The sequence below is a fragment of the Embiotoca jacksoni genome, unplaced genomic scaffold, assembly GCF_022577435.1.
Source record: "Embiotoca jacksoni isolate LCO1_2020_lvr unplaced genomic scaffold, fEmbJac1.0.p SCAF_23, whole genome shotgun sequence".
Taxonomy (NCBI): Eukaryota; Metazoa; Chordata; class Actinopteri; family Embiotocidae; genus Embiotoca; species Embiotoca jacksoni.
Window position 1 is genome coordinate 1,938,203 of NW_027185374.1, and position 21,575 is coordinate 1,959,777.

General features: G+C 40.9%; 1 protein-coding gene across 2 annotated transcripts in view; it reads left to right on the top strand.

The window, feature by feature from the left end:
- Positions 1-21,575, top strand: part of utrn (utrophin) — a 178,512-nt gene that overhangs the window by 93,523 nt on the left and 63,414 nt on the right. For both annotated transcript variants that reach the window (XM_069158200.1, XM_069158201.1), the window contains 3 exons: positions 6,632-6,804; positions 9,049-9,205; positions 19,513-19,642. In XM_069158200.1, coding sequence (XP_069014301.1) covers positions 6,632-6,804; positions 9,049-9,205; positions 19,513-19,642 — 460 coding nt within the window. The remainder of the gene's footprint in view (positions 1-6,631; positions 6,805-9,048; positions 9,206-19,512; positions 19,643-21,575) is intronic.

Below are 21,575 nucleotides of genomic sequence, written 5' to 3' on the forward strand. Positions count from 1 at the left end.
TTTGATCGTCTTCTATACAATACCTACTAATAAAGGTGACATTTAAACCTCTTATATAGGGTGTGGTGTTCTCTGTGCTCTTTAAGTGTGTGGTGTCATAAAACCAAGCTCTTTAAGAGCTACCTAAGGCCTCAAGAAAAAGGTTTTCTGAAACCTATAAATCGAATGTTTTAAAAATATCACCAAATTATTTGACATTAATCAAAGTACAAGTGGTGTAGATTACAATCAGTTGCTCTTCTGTGTTCACCAGCCAGTCACTAACTCTGTCTCTGATTTTTGGAATTGGACTGACAGTAGAGTGTGTATTTAAAAACTTTTCACTGAAACCAGCTGCCTGCTGAGTCTGCAACTGAGGTGAATATTGGTCTTTAAAGGAGGTGGAAGACGGTGCACCAGAACAGTAAACCAGATCTAAAAGATGCTGAAACACAATAGTTTATTGATTTGTGCAGCTTTAAAGTTTGGCTAAAAAAAAAATAAAAAAATCTTAGTTTGATCTGAAGGCCAATTCAGTCATAACATGAACAATATAGCGTCTGCAGCCAGAAAATTTGAGAAACTAAAGCCAAGATAGAGAGAACAGAAAGAACTGGGTTCTTGACTAAGTTGACCTGTACACTCTGATGTTGGCAAACATGTTCCTTCCTTGATTGATTTGACACAATTTAATCTAAAGATTTCATTTTCTCTTTCTCTATCTTTACCTTTGTAATTTCTCTCTCCCCTTTTTTCTTTCTCTCTTTACCACGCACTTGTTCTAGTCTCACATTTTCCTCTCTTCTTTGCTCACTTTCATTTTTTTTTTTTTTTTTTACCACATTCAATGTAAAGTGTTATTTCCCAGTTTGTGTCTGTACCGTCTCTCTCATTCATTGCTCATTCAGTCAATTTTATTTTCCTCTCCTCCACTCGCCCGGGGGATTGGAAGCGTTACATTCTTACCCCTGTAATGGTCCTAATCCGCTTAGTTTAGTAATGTAGCCCAAAATTAACCCCCACGTCCCCTGCCTTAATCTGCCTACAAGTGCGTGTTTGCATTCGCGATACATGTCTGTTTTTGTGAATGACGTTCTTTGGAGTTGGCCGCACAGAGTTGAAGTGTCAAAACCCTTGGTAAGCCAAAATTGTCAAACACGTTCCATCACTTTTTCTCTTTAATCTCAGCCTCCACTCATTGTTGAATTAGTTATGCTTGTCAAATGTGCCAATTCGCAACAGTTGATTTGACACCCTTCACCAGAAACCCCTCAAACAGCATATATTTGTCAGAATACATCAGAAATGCTATTTAAGAGCCTCAAGTATGTAAATATTTTTAATAAGCTAAGCGCACTTCAAAGCCTTTGTCTTATGAATATGCAAAGTTGTATTGTAGTTTTTCTTTTTTTTCTTCTATCCTGACAGCCATCTGTCTGCGTGTCTTTGATGCACACCACATGTCTTCCCTGCTGTTCGAAATACCAGCGCACACACTCACACCTAAGTAGTCACACAAACTTCTCCACACACAGGTTAAATATATGGAGTCATTTTTAATGCTCGCACCTCTAACATAACCCAATAGACCACATGTGGTACCCAAGCCTCTTGAAAGCACTAAGCCTTTGTTCTGTGCTTCTGTAATGCAGTCCTCTGTAGGCTGGTGACATTCAAATTGTGGGATCTGAACTGTTATGGCATTTAAGAAGTTTTGAAGGAGTTGAAATTTGAATAAGAGCTGTCAAAAAAAAAAAAAAAAAAAAGTGTCGTTTTGTGCTTAAATAGATGAAAAAAGGTTATTTGATGAACAGATTGTCTGAAATCCCCATCACTTTTTTTTTTTTCTCATTCATGTGTTTTCATCACACCTGAGTTCGACAGGTAGAAAATTCCAGTTGCAGTCTTGGCCCTCTGCCCTCTCTTTCTTTTAACCCTCCCAGACTTTCTTTTATTACTCTTGCTCTCTACCCATCTCCTCTCCATCTTTTAGCCATTCGTACAGATGCTCATACTAAATTCTGGTCCTTATTTCTCTCTTGACTTGTCAGAAATCCTAACTTTTCTCTGAAACTCTCCTCTCTGCCTGTGCAGGCCTCAGGAAGTGGGTGTGTAGTGTGTTGAAATGGTTTAGTGTGGAGAGAGAGAGAGGAGAGAGAGGAGGGGAAAGGGAGGATACTGATTAAAATAATAAACAGCTGCGTGATAGAGTGGGGCTAGTGGCCAGAGAGAGCGAGAGCAACAGAGGAAGAGAGAGAGGAATGGGGATACCAGCTCGGGTGTTTGTGTGACCCTCAGAGGGAAGACCAAAAAGCCAAAGAAGAGAGGCAACTTTTTGAAGAAGTTTCCTCATCCTGTGGACAAATAGAAGACTGAATGGGATACACATCAGCCTCTTCTCCTTCATCTTCTCAAGAGGCAACGAGATAACCGGCAGAGCTCCGACTCAAAAGATACCGGCGAGTCCGGCTCCCTGCCCAGGATCGAGACGCAGAGCCTGGAGGCAGCTCTCTGGGAACATGTGGCTCCAACAAAAAGAAGAAGGCATTCTTTGACTAAGTGGCCCAGTCATGGCAGTGATTAGGAGGGTGTGATAGAGCGAGACCAGACCGGGGCTGGAGACCCGAGGGGTGGGTAGAGAGGCAGACACTGAGGTGACTGTCTCTTTGAGCCCGTGTTACCTTTACTCCGGGGAGTGAGGGCAAACCATGTGCCTCATTGTGCCGCCGTCTCTCCTCTTGAAGTGTGCGGGGTTGTGTGACTGGCAGGGATAGTGCTTTTTATCAGAGTAATTGAGAACAAACGCCCCGGCCCTGCCCTGGGTTGGACCGCTGGACATTGTGTAAACAGCTTCCTTCATGCCCGGAAGAGAAGAGGGGGAAGGGAGGTAGAGCAGAGCTGAAAGAGAGAGGCAGACCTGTCCTCGACCATTGAGGTTTACATCAGCCTACTTGTCCCCTAAGACACAAACCGTTATCTCCACTTTGCAGACCTCCACCCAAGATTTGTTGGATTTCTCTCCCAGTTTCAGGGCCCCGTTCCTGGCCAGAGGAACTCGGCTATCAGCCTCTAGCTGCTACCCTGTTAAACCTCCAGTGGCACCAATCGACCTGAAATCCCAGTTCCAGCTCTGAAGCATGACTGCAGGGTAACGGTCACCCTCCCCGCTCAGCCTGGCTGCCTTTCACAGGAGGATGCTACGAACATGTGGTGGGATTGGGCGAGCGCACACACCGGCACGCGTGTACGAGTGCTGCTGCCAAGCGGTGTGTGAAGTGTGTAAAGAGCCAGTTTTGGGACTGCAACCAGGATTTGACCCTATCGTCTTTCAGCTTTTTGCAAGTGCTGGTTTTCTCTGTTGCCGGATTCAATATCGATCAGACTCTGGATTTACTATTGGTCTGAACCTTGACCTTGAAGGTTCTGGTTTTGACCATAACCACTGGAGGACTTATCTACCTGCCCCAAGTCTTCATCATCCTTCAACCTGTATGACAATAGAGAGGATGTAGACACTGGAGGTAGTGGGAGGAGCCACAGCACACTCTCCATAATGATTGGCTTGAACTTCAGCTTGCATGAGCTGCTCAGAAAGTTTGAACAGGTATATAACTACAGATTTTAGGCAGGTTTTTTTGTGGGTTTTTTTAGGCTTTTGAGCTCACTTCTTTTAAAACTAGATTGAGTACAAACACGGCCACCTTTTACTCTCAATCTCCCCTTGTGTTTGTTGTTGTGGACTGAAAATAGTCAGCTTTATGATGTGTGAGCAGTCATTATTGGACTCATTAAAATGTAATAATTGGTTCTGGCCTGCTTAGCCAGTTAAAGAGGGCTACCATGCAGAGAGAAAATTAGTATAGATTGAGACCTGGAGCCCTGAAATAACCATAATTTGTCAAAGCAGACCTTTCTGTTAATTGCTTTATTAAAGGGCCAAAGACGATCATGGCTTAAGCCCATTGTTGTTTGTCAATGGCAAACGGTTATTTTTGTTGAAATGATCTCCAGCAGGACAGCATGTTTGAGTGTATTTTACTTCAGCCACAGCTTAACTGTGTTTAATGCTTTTAGCCTTCATAAAGCCCCAAGTAGTAGTTTAGCTTCGGTTTCCAGGGAGACTGTCACATTCAATCTGCTCTCCAAACTGCCCACAGCTAGCAAATCTCTATCACTCATTACAGTGTGCCCGAAATCCAGAACCTATTAACCTTTTTGCTGCCTTCCTTCCCACTCACTCACACATACTCCTCTGTTTGTGTGTGGAGTCAGTAGCCATCTTTTAGTGCCATATACAGTGTCTTTATATGTTGTTTTTTTTGTATATATGTACATCTAGTGGGCCATTTGCTCCTTCTTGACATCTTTAGTACGCTCACGCTTAGCCTAAAGCTAAAGGCTGTCTTGTTTCTCAGTGAGTTTGTCGATGGAAGATCCTTTGCCAGGTATTTTTTAAGTCAATACCTCATAAATAAATCATGGAATAGCAGCAAACAGAGGCCAGTTGTTGCTCACATGGTGACCTGTGGCACATAAATGTTTTTCTTCTTGTGTATATGTACGTCTATGTTAGTGAGAGCGAGAGCGAGGGAGAGAAAATGATCCCTCATTTCACTTAAGCACGTCAGGATATACATCGACATACATAAACCACTGGCTCGAAGTAGTCTTTCACTGGCTGAAATGAAATTTAAAGGGGGCTTTGTAAATTTATATATGCGTCTCTGTATGCTCTCACAGTCGGTGCTGTGTGTGTGTGTGTGTGTGTGTGTGTGTACACACACAGTCTACTTCCACTGGAAGTCGAAGTGCTAAAGAAAAAGAATAGGGAAGCACTTGGCTAATGACTTGAAACACATCCAGCTGGCTCAGTAGCAGATTGCCTCTCTGTCTTTTACTCTTTGTCTGTCTTTCTATCTGTCTTTGTCTCTATATCTTTTTTTCCTCCTCTCCTGTATTTTACATTCTCTCTTTTCTATGACCTTTAAGAAGCATTTGATTTGTGTCAGAAAGCCAGTGGGCGATTATCCTTGCAGATCACAGTGGCAGGATTTGCTTCAGCCTTTCTGAAATGTCTATTGGCTTTGAGTGAATTGCAGCACAGTGCCACGGATCACTGTGTGGTTGTTGCGTGTGTAATCTGGTCTTGCGGTGGCTGTCCACTTTCTAGAGCGTTTGAGCTGCTGTCACATGACTTTACACTCGGTATGTCTTGTCATGTGCATTTAACATGCATCCACTCTTTGGGTCTTCCATGTTTTTCCCCACATCTTCAATATCTTGTGTTATATCGTGTGATAATGAGGATTTCCTTTGTTGTATTTTTCGCTGTTTTGCTTTTATGGATGTATATATGTAGCTATTTGTGGTGTGTGTTGTTAGTGTCGTGCTACAGTAATGCACTACAGAAAGCTTACATTAATGTAACACTGCACATATTGGAGAGATGGTTTCTTTTTCAGTATATTAACATTTTAACTTCAAAGATTTCGACTTAATTCACAGATTTGTGAAGGATGAACACTTTCCTGTTCTGTTCATTTATTTTAATAATGCAGAGGCTAATCAAACAGTGCAGCAACTTTAATAGCATTTTCCTAGATTTTACAGTCATAATAAATATAAAATGAAACTCTGGAAATACCATCATTCCCATGTGTCATTATGCAAAAGATACACAAGTAACAACTTCAGGCCTTGAATATGTTTAATTTCACACACAATGTCCAGATTTATTTTTATATTACTGCACTGTACTGTAGGCTACACGTCGCATTACACTTCTCTTATCTGAACTAATGTTGTTCCATTTGCAAATCTGTCTTTGTGCTCCAGGCTGTGTTCCACTCATCCATGTGGTATTGGGAGTCTTTTCTTCATCTGCAGTTGAAATAGGTTGAACTGAGGAGAGTCCCAGTGGAGAGAGAGAGAGGAGAAAATAGAGCAGTTTTACACATCTAAAAATAAAACATTTGACAGGATCCTCAGCTTGCGTCAGCCCCTCTTGTGGTTCAATCCTCACACACAAATACTCACACGGAACCTTTGAGATGTGGTTGTGTAATAGAGCGACTGTGTTAAGAAGAGTCATATGCAGACACACGCATACATACAGACATACACGGTATTGAACGTAGTGGCCTCTTGTAGCCACACGCACACAGCTTTTTTGGAATAGCACTACACTGCATTGGTTTCACACACTGTACCCCTGCATAAAATTAGCAGAGCTTGCTTTGGTGTAGACTTGCTATAACTTAATGTAGCATTAGTTCGAAAGGCAGACACTGCGAAGAGACTTTGCTCCTGCTTGGAGTGAGCTTTCCAAGTCAGTGAGAGGGTCGAAGTTAAAAAAAAAAAAAGATTTCGGCGAAGTACCTCGAGGACATTTCATGAAAATATAAACTCCTCTGCCCTCTGGAAATGTTGTGTGCAATATACCATGAACTCCCTCAAGACTAGTCTTTGGGACAACATCCAATGTTATCTTCGGTTCATGAATAATCAGCTGTGACAGCCAAGACAACTGTGACGTCCAATTTTGGGGTTTTATGGATGAGATGAACTTACTCTAATGCTGCCCTTCACTCTACATTCGCTCGAAACCTTAAATTTCCCTGAAGAAACTATTTTTCTTTGTCTGTATTTGTAGGACATCCAGGCTGAGATCGATGCCCACAATGACATCTACAAGAGTGTGGAAGGGAACAAATCGAAGATGGTCAAAGCACTGGGCAGCTCAGAGGAAGCCGTGTTCCTCCAAAACAGACTGGACGACATGAATCAACGCTGGAGCGACCTGAAGGCCAAATCGGCCAACATACGGTTAGTAAAACTCTCTAATACTCAGTAATTGAGTGCTGCTTTTCCTTTCTACGGTCTTCTGGGTTATGCATCTTAGATAGCAGTTTTTTGCTCTTTTGCTGCTCTCAACTGCAGACAGAATAAATATCTTGGCAGAAGGTCTCAGTCAGAGCAGTGGTTCAAGTAGATCTCTGCCTCTATACCAGTGCTGAAGTTAGTTTCCAAGAGATAATTCGATTGGTACATATCGGATAAGAAAACAAAACACCAAAACGTGGCGGCACATAAACCAGTGCTGATTGTGTCCTGACAAATGGGTATTTTTCCTAATCAGGAAGTTTGCTTTGCCCCTCTGTGTGGTATTTTGGTGCCCAGCACAGAGCGAACAGTGCAGAGGTGGGAGGAGAGGGCAAACATGTGGGAGGTTCTTCTAAATGAGGCATAATAAAGCGAGTTGTTACTTTTACTCCAGCTCTCTCTGGTTCTACATCACTCAACTGCCACTTTGGGGATTTTGTCCACAAGAGAAAACTGAATATTGTGAGAGAATGTCCAAAATTAGAGGAATAATACCTCAAATTAAAAAAAGAAAACAATCTTTGTTTAATGTAGTAGAAGAAGGAATGTCAGAAAAGCAGTCTGCATTTATTTATATGCTAATATAAGTGATCTGCTTCCCACAGCTTCTTCACATTAAATGAACAGCTTTCACCTTCAGCTCATTTGAATGAATGTGCAGCTTTTGCTTCTGTTGTCATGGATGCAGAACTGTAGTGCTGTATGTTTGCGTTGTGCCACTCTTGCAGTTGCACTTTCCACACAACAACAACAACAACTTACTTTCCCTCTTTTGCCATCATACCTCTCTGTGATTGGTGCAGCTGTTTCAGAGCAGTGAGACCAGTGATGGGACTGACTCGGAGCAGTCAGCCCATTTTTGCGATTTTTGCCGCTGCACTTCAAGACTCCCTCATACTTAATGCTTTGTATGTTGTTGCGATTAGAAGAAGGCCCAAGGTTGCACTGAATCCATCCTGAAGCACCAAACAATCTGTGTAAAAGAAATTCCTAAAAAAGAAAAGAAAAATTCTCCACCCTGCAAAAGTACATAAAGCATACAGAAATAAGCTTAGTCCCAAGGCCACAACACTTTGTTCTCTCAATAGCCTGTACTCTAAACTTAATATAGCTCACTTTTTGTTGAATGGAACATTCACTACTTGTAGCGCATAAAAATAAAAACCTAATACTATTCATGATAAAACATTACTCATGTCTTAGATTCAAGGAAAATCAAACATTTGGAAATATTCATATGAACTTTTGTGTTTGTTTCCTATTAGCTGTGCAGTAGCTCTGTGGAGCACAGGGATGAAATACAGCACCAAAAGGACCCGAGTGCCACCACAGCGGCACATAAACTTCTGAGGACACAAGTAGTGCCGTGTCAGCCACAACCTTGACATAAATAAAGGAGATTGGCGATGGGTGGGGCTGTAGACAGTGAAGAAAGTGAAGGCAGAAGCGAAGATGACAGAGCCGGATGGAGATGTTCAAAAACAAAGTGGAATAGGGAGGATGGAGAGAAGCAGCACATGAGCATGACAAAGCTTCAAGGGGAAAGGGGGAAAGGTTAGAGAGGCTAAAGACAATCCAGGGGAAATAAAAAAAAAAGGTTTAGGGGAAGATTATACATTGAAAACGGTTGGTAATGAGGTCAGGCAGTGCAGACATAACAGACTGGTATTTTTGCACAGGAAGACAAGCAGGATAAAAACAGACAGTGAGAGATGCGTGTTTGTGTAGGAGGTGGGATGCTGTGTGTGATGAGTATATTCAGCCAATTATGCCTTAATTGTGGTACATATGTAATTAAGGCTAACTCAGCGAGTGGCAATGGGAGGTTTCTGTACTCAATGTTCAGATATATCATGTACAGAGGAGAGGAGAAAAACAAAAGAAGCAATGCCGTGGCACTTCAAGAGTAGGAGCTAAGAATACATGCAGTATAATAACTGTAGAAAATAGACAATCAAGAAAAATGACTTACAATACACACTTATAAATCGAGGAAAGGCACATCAACTGTTCAATCCTGTTTTAAACACTATAACGTAACATGTAACTCACAATGAGTGCATGTAAAAGTACAAATACACAAAGATGAATAAGTCCGTGTAGCGCAGTGTGTGACAGTAGAAAACCCAGAGGATTCTATCAAAAAGATATCTTATGATAACTTAAGTGGATGGTTCATGTTGGCAGAGCCCACCTGGAGGCGAGTGCTGAGCGCTGGTCTCGTCTGCTGGGCCTCCTGGAGGAGCTGTGGAAGTGGATCTGCATGAAGGATGAGGACTTGGCCAAGCAGATGCCCATCGGGGGAGACGTGCCCACCCTGCTGCAACAGCAGAACCACTGCACGGTACGTACGGTGGCCACAGGCGTTGTTCCTGTAACACTGCAAGATTTATCGTCCCTCATTGTTTGTTTGTTTTTTTACATTTGAATGTTTATCTTTAGTTTATGTTTTAGCTTTTTTTTTTTTTATTTTTTTAACCAGACTCACAACACTATACAATAGCTACCACGTTATCAAATGTAAAAGTATTAAAGGTCATACTTTACTGCCCTAATAAGTTATTTTTAAGCTTATGTTGCCTCATTAGTTCTTTAAAAAAGTTCCTTAGGTGTGTACAAACTTTCCAGCTTAAGTTAACTCTCCTGTTAAACTTTAGCTCCTGTTAGAGTTGAGAAGTTCATCATTTCTATTAATTAATGGAGTTTGATGAGCTCACTTGGTGCCAGCATTGTTCCACTCATCTTTATCCTGGGCACAGGCCTATTTAGGGTCTTTAAAGCAAAGGCAACTGAATGACTGAGAAGCTTCTTAAAAAGATCATGTAAATAACATGACCTGCCACGTTAAATTACACACGATTTGTTGTTGGCATTTGATAGCGAAGCACAGGTTTTACTCAAAACATAACTGTGCCAAATCACAGCAGATACTATGATTTTTTTTTTGGAGCAGTAGTAGTAATCACCCGAACATTACTTTGCGTGGTCAGCGGTGTGGTAACAGTACCTTTAGTGCTTTAAACTTGTATTGATGCAGAGGCAAAGACCAATATCAAAATACAATTTTACTTTACAATCAGCACCGTCGTTACAACCATTTCATTTTTAGAATTACTGTTATTTGTCACTTTTACACCACACTGAATCATCTATTCTAACAAGCAATCGATACCTTTATCGTGCGGAGCCATTTACACCTTTGCCATCACGGCTATTTGTCATGTCATCTGCGTTCTCCACTGTATTATATATTGTAACTATTGGTTATTGTGATAGTGCATCGGAGTGTAATTGCTTTCAGATAAACGACTCACCCCATGGCTACTGTTTACGCCCAGTCTGCTAGCCGCCACTGCTGTTGACATCGCACTGCTTTTCTCTGCACCCCGTCCACCGCACTATTATTTTGTTCCCCAAAACGCCTTGAGAGTAAACACATGTGCAGTCATGCGTGGGCAAAGGATCACAGACACTCTGAGACAGAACACACTGTGGGATAACACACACACACACACACACACACACACACACACACACACACACACACACACACACACACACACACACACACACACACACACACACACTATCTCTCTCTTTATTACTTATGTGCAAGGGATGAAAGACACTTGCAAGACCTTAGGATAACAAAACACATTTGTATTTGCATGCTGACAGTACACTGTTTATCCTTGAACTGTATCTGCTTGTATTAGTTACATTCTGTAATGTAGTAATGTCATCTTATATTACATTACATTTTGGTATGTAAAGCACTAATCAAGACTGATCATTCACCCAGAGACACAATATATTTCCACACAAGCTAAAATGAGATCTATACTCAGTTGTAAAGATGCAAATCAAATACATTTCTATAATTAAAACACTGCACGTTGGGGATCCAGCAGGTCGAGGCCGTCGGCTCCCCGACGTACAGCACGTGAGAGTCCGCATGTTCCCGCTTGCGGTTTACATTTTTTTCTCGATCTCGTTCCTTATTCTTCTTTAAAAAAAAAATTGGCTTCTTTTTGGCGACTTTAACATCTTCAAAAACTAATGAAAGTTGGTGCCTGATGCAAGTTTCATGAGGTTTGGAGCATCGTTTGACCTTAAACATCAACTTCCTGTGTCACGGCGAAACATCAAACTTAGCCGCATATTCTGTATACTCTATATACAATATATTATATACTACACTCTATACACTATATACAATATACTATACACTATATACTATATACAATAGACTATATACAAAATTTACTTTTTTTTATCACTTTTTGGAGATGTGAAATCTGAAATATGAAAAAAAAAAAGTTAGGGTCAGGGTTAACTCTAACCGACAGTCTGGTTAACTCAACAGGTAAAAGATTCTACTTCACCAAGGTTGCTATTAATGGTTCAGATTCCACCTGTTGATGGTGATTCAGCTTTTAGTGAAGTTGAAACGTTTGGAGAAATTGAAAAAAGTTTTGCATACACTACACATTATAGGAAGATATTTAATATCACTGCAGACCTCCTTGAAAACACGTATATCTAATATCCAAAGAATGTCTGGGCAATTTTGGTCGCATTTGAATGACTATATTTGGGTGGCGGAGTTATAGGTTACAGTGAGCCAAAGATTTGTCATAATGCTGTCTAATTCCTGGGAAGATGGATGGTGCAGTGGTGAGCACTGCTGCCTCTCAGGTAGAAGGTTTGGGGTTTAACCCCCCCCCCCTTTGTCATGACTTAAAAAAAAAACTTGTTATATTTTGAATGATGTGCTATAGCATGACTTTTGGGTCACTTTTTGGCCACTATGCCACGGGCACACCGATCGATGAAAATATATTATTTTGATAACTTTTAATTCCGAACATGTTAACAGTGCAGAGACTCAATTTCAAGTCGGTCTGACAAAATCTGTAGGAGTTCGTTAAAGTACAACGTGTGAATCGCCAAAAATGGTAACTAAATTCAAAATGGCAGACTTCCTGTTGAGTTGACGTAATGGTGCGTTGGAAATTTTTTGTACATTTCGGTGTGATACACATGTCCACCGAATCTCGTGCGTGTAGGTAAATGTAGCCGCCGGGGCATCTGTGTAGGGGGCGCTAGCGAGCCATTTGGCCACAGCCACTCGAGACTCCAATAAAATATGAAATGTTTCGTCAGGAGAGATTTTTGTATCAACTTTCATGAGTTTTTGAATATGAGAAAGCCTCCAAAAATGCATTTAAACTTCCAGGATAAAAAGAATAATAATGTTACGAATAACTTTCGCACTTTTGGTGCTCGGGCCCTAGTAATACATTGAAGCAGAATAAACTGGACTAAAAGGGAAAAAACAAGAAAGAAAGAAAAGGACAGATGAAAAAAATTTACATGAAAAAAAGTCTATAAAAATATACCAATTCTAAACTTCATCTATAGCCAAAACAGAAAGAGGAAACTAGTTAGCATCAACATGAGAACACTGCGCCTTCTTTAAAGGGAAACTATGAGGAAAGACGGATAGCTGAGTAGAGACCGAGTGGCCTCTTCTAGCAGCGGACAATCAATTTCTTGGCTGCAGTAATGCCTGCTAAATATAGTCTCTTGATGATTTAATAAAGAAGCATTATTCAAAAGTAGGACAGATTACTGAAAAGAATAGTTTTCTCTGAGATCCTTGTTTTACTGTATCTACATAACACACTGTATATTGGCAAGAACATTTGAATATATTGATGCCAGTGAGCAAAAACTACAATCAGGTATGTGGTTTGTGAGGAAAGAAATGCACCATGTATATATTATTGAAATATATGTATTGATCCTTGGGATTGTAGAAAGAAAGATATATATCCCTCTGTACTGTTTGCAAGTTAATAGCTGAAATTGATGACTCAGCATAGTAGTTTCAGTTCTGTCTGTGTTTTGGTTCTTGAGCCACTGTTCTGGTTCATCAAAATTTGTCCTGATATTGACGTCGAGGCTCGCTCTGCGTCTTTACCCGCCACCTGACAGAGAGGAGAGACGAGCCTCGCCCCAGGAGCTCACATCAGCTCCATTACAGAAGGAATGGGCCTGAGAGGACGCTAACCACAGAATACAATCTTCCCGCATCTCCACGTTGCACCCTCCTTTTCTCATTACCCTCTTTCAGCTCTTTTATCTCGTTTTCTGTCATTCTTCTCCATGGTGTCTCTCCAGCTGCTGGTCTTCTGCCTTTGTATCTCCTTTCTTGACATTCCCTTCTCATTCTGTCACACTTTGTACTCTCCCCCGTTCCCTCGTTCATCTCCAGGTCTTCGGCTTTGAGAATGCTGAAATTGGAAATAATGGAACAGGGGAGTTGAAAGTGAGAAAGGCTCACTTTTCATTCTGACTCTGTTATATTTTTCCCTTCACTTCCCTCTCCTCTGTATTCTTAATAGATTGGCCTGGAGGTCTGGCTGACCCTGGGAAGGATGAGGGGGCTGAGCAGAACAAAGAGCCGGGGCTTTGAACACGTCATGCTCCATTACTTGCTTACACTGATAGACACACACTTGCAAGCCCCCTGCACTCTACACACACACACACACACACACACACACACACACACACACACACACACACACAGAGTCAGCAATACACACACCGACTGCTCTGTCAGTGAGATGAGGGGAATGTGCATAGATATATGGAAATTGGTGTCTATGTGGTAGGAGGGCTTATAAGAGCTAAGTGGAAAAACCTGTCTTTTTTTCCCTTCCTTTTATTTTGGGAGACTTGGAAAGATAAGAAAAAAAAAAAGGGAAGGCTAAGCCACTTAGCCCAGCAGAGAGCAACGGATATTGCTGTTATTAAAGAATCAGAGGGAAGGAAAAATATGAGAGCAGTGGTCCGAACAGTCAGAGAAGAAAGTGATGGACAGGAAGTGGCAAACAGAAACCAAATTAGACGAGGGGAAAGAGGATGGAGAAAGATTTACAGTATGTGTGGAAAAAGGAGGTTAATGTAGGTAGAAAACGGATAAATATGAAGAATTTTCATCTATTTTCAGGATATTCAGTTTTATAACTCAACTGTTGAATTCTGCTTGAAAGAAGACGTTTTCTTGGGAAATAAAACGTGTGAAAGTCTTCGTTGAATGACTGCTTGTTCCATCCTCTGTGTATTAATCGGTGTCTGTGCTTTTGTCTTCATAAATGGCCATAGTAGCATTTATTAATTGGACATTCAATTATCCAGTAAAAGCTCTTTGTCAGCATCAAGCTGATTAAACTCATCAGTCTCGTCTATTACATTAATTGTGTTTATATCAGGCAGTGGGAACAAAGGACCGAAGGCTGGAGGGCATTTTTAAAGACTCTTATCTTTCAGCAACAGTTGGCTCCTCGTCTGCATCGTTAGGACAAAGCCATCTTGTTTTTTGTTTTTTCAAAAGCTCCTTCAAATGTCTCCGTGAATGAATACAAACAGGTGGGATTCACTTTAAATTTAGTTAACTTGCTTTTCTTTGTATTCTCAATATGTTTAAATAGCTTGGAATTAGCCAGTCTAAAGCGAAGAGGGTCTAATAATCAGCTTCAGTAGCCATCTTAATCATTGTGCCTGGATGATGGATTAGTCCCATTTGCACCTGAACAGACAGGACGTAAAGGAGAATGAAATGGATTAAAATGCTGAGCTGGATGTTACCTTCAGGTCTCTTTGGAAAGGAAGGACTTTTAATTGTTTTTGTCTGCTTCATTTGCATGATATTGTTAAACTTCTGACTGTTGCCCTTCTGGCTGAGCAGTTTTTTTTTTTTTTTTTTTGTCCCGTTCAATCGACATTACAAACAAATACAACTTCAGTGTTCACTATAGTGGAAATATGTGAGTACGACTTTTTACAGCGGCTCCAATGACTCTGTGTAATGTGAAAGGGGCCATCTGTAGTGACGAACCACAAAGAGCTACCGTCAGACTTCCTCCATCAACTCATCATTTTGAATTTCGGGCCCACAACTTCAGCGTTTTGGTTCCCTCGCACAGATTTCAACAGTCACTTTCACCACTTATTCAGCACCAAACTGCAAACAGACAAAGCCACTGGAACAATTAGCTGGTGAACAAAGTGGAGCAATTAGGAGCTAAAGAGACAAATATTTCCCTCGGGAAGTAATTGAGACCAAAAAAAAACAAAGCAAAGAGGAGAGTGAATATTTGACTTGCATTCATGAGCACTACACCAAATGAATGCTGATGTTGCTCTGTAAGGGCTGGTAACTCGGCAACGGTTTGCTTTTCTAAATTCACGATATCGCCTTCAACGAGGATAATGTCCGTTTTTTTGTTTCGTGTTTTTTTTTCTCTCTGCTACCTCCTCCAAAACAAACAAACAAAACAAATTTGATTGACCAGATCATGAATAAAATCATGTGTAAGACCATCAACTTTAAAGACAATGATAACTCATGAAACAACAACATCACTAAAGACATGAATGAATAACCGTATGGTAAGTAGTATTGATCAATGATGACAAACATGACAAAATGTTAAAAAAATTCCATTTTAAAGAAAGATGGACTGAAAGACTTTTTGAAAATCTTCTTTTTTGCCAGATACATCAGAAAACACTCGTCAAACGTTCTCTAAAAGAAAACAGTCAGTAAATATACATACTCAATACATTTTTTATTTGTATTTATTGCCTGCGGGTGTTTTATTTATTTAAAAATGCCCATGGCTGGAAGCAGCGGTTTAGGAGGGCATGTCAGAATTTTTTTTTTTTTTACATTCGACCACCACCGTGTAACGAGCTTTCAGCTATTCTACGATAACAGTGGACGTTAGGTGCAATGACATTTTCGGGCTGAATCACTGAGGCTCCTTTATGAGCTGTACAACCATGTGCAGTTGGTTGGTCATTTGGCAGAAGTTCAAACGTTCGGCTCCTCTAAAAGTGCTTCTATTTATATTTTTTTGCGAGAGAAAAGTAAGAAGTCATCAGTGTCTTGTAATTTCTTTTGGATGCGAGTGAGCCCTCTTGAGAGACTCTTTGAACTCCTGTCAGGTGCGCCTCTGATGTTGAGAGGTGCTGCGTTGTAGTGGTCCTGTTGGGAGGCTTATTTTTTTTTTCTTGAAAAAGATGAGGGCTGATATTGCAGAGAAGCTGAGATGGCAGGGCTTTGAGAGCAGGAAGAGGGATGTTTGGCAGAGCTCTGAAAGTAGCTGTGTTGTGATGTTATCTTATTGGCGCCACAGCACCGGACACATAGTGATAAGAGTTTGCTGCGCCACACACACAAACACACACACACACACACACACACACACACACACACACACACACACACACACACACACACACACACACACACACACACACACACACACACACACACACACACAGACCTGGCTGGACACAAACACTCACACACAGATAATCACTCATACAGAAATGCACACATACAGCCAAGGTCACCGTCACTCTTGGCTACAAGAAAGATGCCATGAGTATTGTGAGACTGACAATAGTCCATTTTTTTCTCTGGGCTTCAGAAATCACAGAAGCTTCGGCCGTATTCTGATGTGCCAGGGTTAAAAACTATTAAAAAAAAGAAGAGCAAAGTAAAGACCTCCCTGTTTTATCTCAGACACAGACGGCTATGTCTTATCAGTCAAAGGCCAGATGGGATTTGCCAGCCTTTCTCTTAACCTGAAAGCTGCACGTGTGTTTGATATTTACCTCTCATGCTTCCTGTGAGAAGTGTGTCCCTGTGTGACGCTCTGATAACGTGCACATGTTGAGGCTTTGCTAAAAAGATTGTTGGGTAAAGGTCTTTGGTGTTGTCGTCTGTTGGAACTGCAGGGTGGCTGGATGACAGACTGTGTCTCAGAGGGAATTACTCAGCACTACTGGTGTGGCAGATATTACAATCTTCTGCTGAGGCGCGTGTCTCATCATAATTATAATGTTTGTAGCAACTGTACTGTCAAAACTAGGTCTGTGTGATGTGATTATTCATATGACTATATATCATAATATTGATCGAGAGTGAGCTTCAGAGTTCATACCTGACCCCAGCTGACAAAACGTTCTCAACTCAAGCTCCATTTAGTAGCTGTTCAGCAGCTTTAAATCAAGGTCACATGATCTTGAGCACCCATGTTGGCTTAAAATGACCTTCAGAGTCTAATCCTGGTATTAATGCACAACAAATGATGAATATGGTTTCCTAAACCAGCATAATCACAATATGGCAAATGAAAAATCACATAATATAGTCCAATTTGTGTTTAGAAATGTATTTTACAAACAAAAATCGATTGTGTGGTTCCAGTTTGGACTGTTAGTCAGACAAAACAAGGAATTTAAAAACATGAGGCATGAGTTTTTCCTTTTGACATTTCGTTCCCCAAACAATTAAGCCATTACTCTAAAATCTTCATTAATTATGAATGACTTTGGTTGTTATTTTGCAGCCCTGAATGATATGTAATTATCACCCAAGCCTGAAGCAAACGTTCAGAAAGTTTGTCTTCTGTATATGATGAAAATAATAAATACAAATCACATCACATCTCTCACTCTTCATCATTAAGTAACTAACAACGCTGCAGCACCACTTTATCTTTTTATAGAGTTGCCAGTTTGCATGTTTTGAAGTTAGTTTCTGCTACATCTGGCTGTCATCAGACTTCCCTTATTCATTCAACCAGCAGCGTCTCTTCCAGCAGGATGTTGTTTGTGCTCACCCTGAGCCGCTCGCTGTGATTTACAGGAAAGAATCTGTTGTGACGTTACAAAACTGATATCAGAATATTTTACTCGCTAAACTCTTTCCAATATGCAAAGAATATTGTGAGTAAACAACCTTTTCACACTCAATTCAATCCCTTCTAAAGCCTAATTTAAACCAGCAAAAAAATCTGCAAGTGCAAAACAAAACCAAAAAAAAAGGAAAACTGAGAGGTTGGTTTCTACTGGGAGTCGTCCTCACAGCTTAGCTCCGCACCCTCCTTTTTCTTATCGCTGCTCACACCCCTTTCCCTCTTCCTCAGTCACCTCTCATTTCGTTTCTATCTCTCAAGGTCCCCTCTCTGAGCTACCTGCCTATTATGTTTCCTCCGTGTGAGCTCGGAGGAAATCATTGGAACGGAGCAAACCATTTATTAGCAGGGATGATCTAATTTGTGTTGAGCAGGATGCGCCATTTCAGCGTGAGGGTACATTTGTCCGCAGGAGGCTGTGTAAAATTGTCATTGGATTGGTTCAAACTTAACTTTAACAGGAACTTACTCCCTGAAATGACGGTTTTTTTCTTCTCGTTTTACACCAGAACAAAAAGTTGTGTGTACATCTCAAGGCCTTGCTGTTTCTCTTCAAATAGTTGTGGATATGTAATTGTTCTGAGCCCAGCATCTTGTCATCTTGCGTGTACACATTTTTGGCATCTAATTTTTTGCGGCACGCGTCTGATTGATAAGTCTGATAAGTGTGAGTGAATCGTCCCATCTAATCAACTTGCTTCGCAGCGTCTTAAACTACACAGCCTCTTCACAAAGCAATCACACACTCTGATAGGCAATGAAGTCCCACGGGGTCACGCGTATATTAAAACAGGAATAATTATACTGTTACATGGCATGTTCACTCCCTCTTTCGTAGTTTTATCGTCTGCTGTGTGCCGTGGCGAGGCTGACTACTTGACACAAGGTTGAAAGCGGTCATGAAATTGCTATGTGAACTTTTAGTATCTGCTTTTCTGCAGTGTGTGTGTGTGCATGTGAATGACCATATTTTTTTCTGTCTTGTGTGTGTGTGTGTGTGGTAATTTCTTTATCACAGTGTGAGCTGCTCTGTAAGAGGATGAGCAGGATATGGGGTATTACTAGCCGGCTCCATAATGATAATTCCTGCAGGGTTATGGCGCCAAGCGACTCGCTTTAGGCCGTTCATCGCTCAGCTAATTTCACACAGACCCGGAGGAAATGCCCGGTTTGACCCTGTACGCTCGCCTTCAGTCGCTGCTCTGTTCTCCGAGCTTCTCACTGCCGCCAGCACTCCCAACATAGCTGATCTCTCGCTGCCTCTGTGCTGCCTCTCTGCTTTTTCCTCTTAATAGGCAAAGACCGGGCAGGCAAAACGGTTTTGTTACGCGGCAGTCACCTAATTAGCCGTTGGGAGCGTTGTTTATCTCGCCCATAAGCTGAATATAAACATCTGCTCTTGTTCTTTGGTGGTACGTGTGCATGCATGTGTGTGAGTGAGAGTTAATCACAAGTGCCTGTTTTGTAATATAATGAACACCAGAGCTGATTTTAGCCAAACTGGTTGATAGTAGATATTTCTGGGCGGGGGGTAATCTGGATACACCGCTCGGTTTCAAACATATCGGGTTCATTCTGAGTTCACAGACGCAGACAAGATGAGGAGACAAGAGCGAAATATGCACATACCTGCAGAGGAAATGCGTTAATTATTCCTTTCTTAAGTTCTCTGTTAAAAAAAATTACTCTACTTAAAACATGCACTCTCTTTCTCATTTAGAAATAGTGCTGTGGCTTCAGTCGTTTGTATTGCACATTTACAGTCTTTTCAGTTAAGATCATTAAAAAGTAACAAGGTGATTCATTTTTGATAATATTAAACATTTTAATGCAAATCAAAGCCCCTCATGGCTCTGTGTTTCTCCTGCAGGCACTTTGCTCAGAACTGAAGGAACGTGAGCACCTTGTAATAAGTACCTTGGACCAGGCCAGGATGTTTCTCGCCGACCAACCCATTGAGGGTCCAGGAGAGCCTCGCAAGAACCTGCAGCCAAAGACTGGTCTGTTCCAATTAAATTATATTAAAAACCATCTATGAATGAATGTAAAATCATTAAGTTCTGGAACCTGATTTTGAAATGATAAGCGTTGCTTAAACTGTCATCACAGTACCACTCAGTCCTTCAGACACTTTTCATGCATTTTTTTGCCTCCTAATTCACTCATTTCTATGAAGTTCAGAGCTCCTAATAAGCCTCAGGCAGTCTGATCTTGTACAGTAAGTCTCTCGGTATCATTACTTGGATGATATATACATCCTATACTTTATATTAGACACTCACTAGTTTAGAGTCTCTAGTTAGCCTAGTGCATATATTTTAACTCATCATAATCATTTAGTTTAATCACTGACAGTATGCTGTGCTACTGTAATTTACACATCCATAAGGTACAACTAATTCTATTGTGGGATTTCATAGTTCACTGTGGAAGTTATAGTACAATTATATAATGACCGAATTTCACATTCTGAAGTTATAGTAAACTGTATAAAAACAATATTGCTCTAATATGAGAAATGGGGAAGGAATAGGCAGTGATTTTAAAGACTGCCCTTGACATGTCAAAAAGTCATAATTTAAAAAGCTTAAAATTGTAGGATTTATTGGCAGAAATGGAATATAACATTCATAATTCTTTTTTTATTAGTGTAAAATCATCTGAAACTAAGAATCATTGGGTTTTCGTTGCCTTCGAATGAGCCCTTAATATGTACACAGGGGTTGATCCTCTTCCACGGAGAGTTCCATGTTGCACCGCCGTATTAATCAGAACAGATAAAACAAACACTGTCTCTATAAAAGCCTTTCACAAGTTTTACGGTCACCGTAGATTCTCCTCCAAATTTGGAAAGGAAGGGTGAAGCGAGGGATGTTCAGTTGGTTTTAATCTGCAGCCTTCACTGCTAGATCTCACAAAATTCCACACACTGCTCCTTTAAAGGGATATATTTTTTTTTCTGTATTTTTCAAACAAGGTGAATGAGTTACTTATCTGTAATCAGTGTAATACTTGCAGTAGATTGGGGTCAACAAGCCCCTAGTTTGGAGAAGCTGTACCGGCACAAACTAAGCTATACTACTGTGGACCAGGTCAGCAGTCGTATGTACTTTAGCCACCTAAATAAGTTTATATCTCTTTATGTGTGTACTTTATTTAGAATATTTTCACTGCTTTATGTTGCCGTTAGACAGTCCTTTCTGAGGTGGAAGTGCTGCATCGTATCATTCTCTACAAAGCCACAGGACATCCCTGAAAAAAACTGTAATTTTACCTCGCAGAACACGGGAGTTTCTGGTCTGCTGCTGCTGCTTCGATAAGTTAATTTGTTTGTATTGTTGTGTGACTTTTTTCTTTTGTTGGATGCAAACAAATGTGCAGTGGAGTAGAAAGTACAGTATTTGAGGGAATGTACTGAGTTACTTTCCACTCGTGGTTGCATTTACAGTTTCAGCGTTTTACACCTCTCAGTCCCCAGAATGTTTTTTTTTTAGCCTCCTTTTATCCAGCCTCAAGCAGCAGGGAAGGTTTTCCATTTAAAACACTTTAATTCACAGCAGGCCTGTGTGATTGTCTTCAAACCAAATGTGAGGACTTTGTTGGCCCAGTTTTGAGGTTAAGTGCCCTTGAAACACTATTCCCTAAAATCTGAATCGATGGAAATACAAACATGTAACTGAGCCGTCGAGAATAAAACAGGCAGCGGCTCATTCAGCATTCCCTCTCTGTTTCTGCTGGATGCTGCAGGGAAGTATCAGTTAAGTCAGCACATTTCCCTTCGAACTAAAAACCCTACTGTGTAAATAATTAAACCTACCCAAGGGGCTGTGTAGGGGTGTGGCAAGACTTCAGAGCGTAGACCGATAGGCTCGTTGCTTGTGATCTTTGATGCAGATATCAAAGCGTCATCTCATTGTATAAATAGATAAAAAG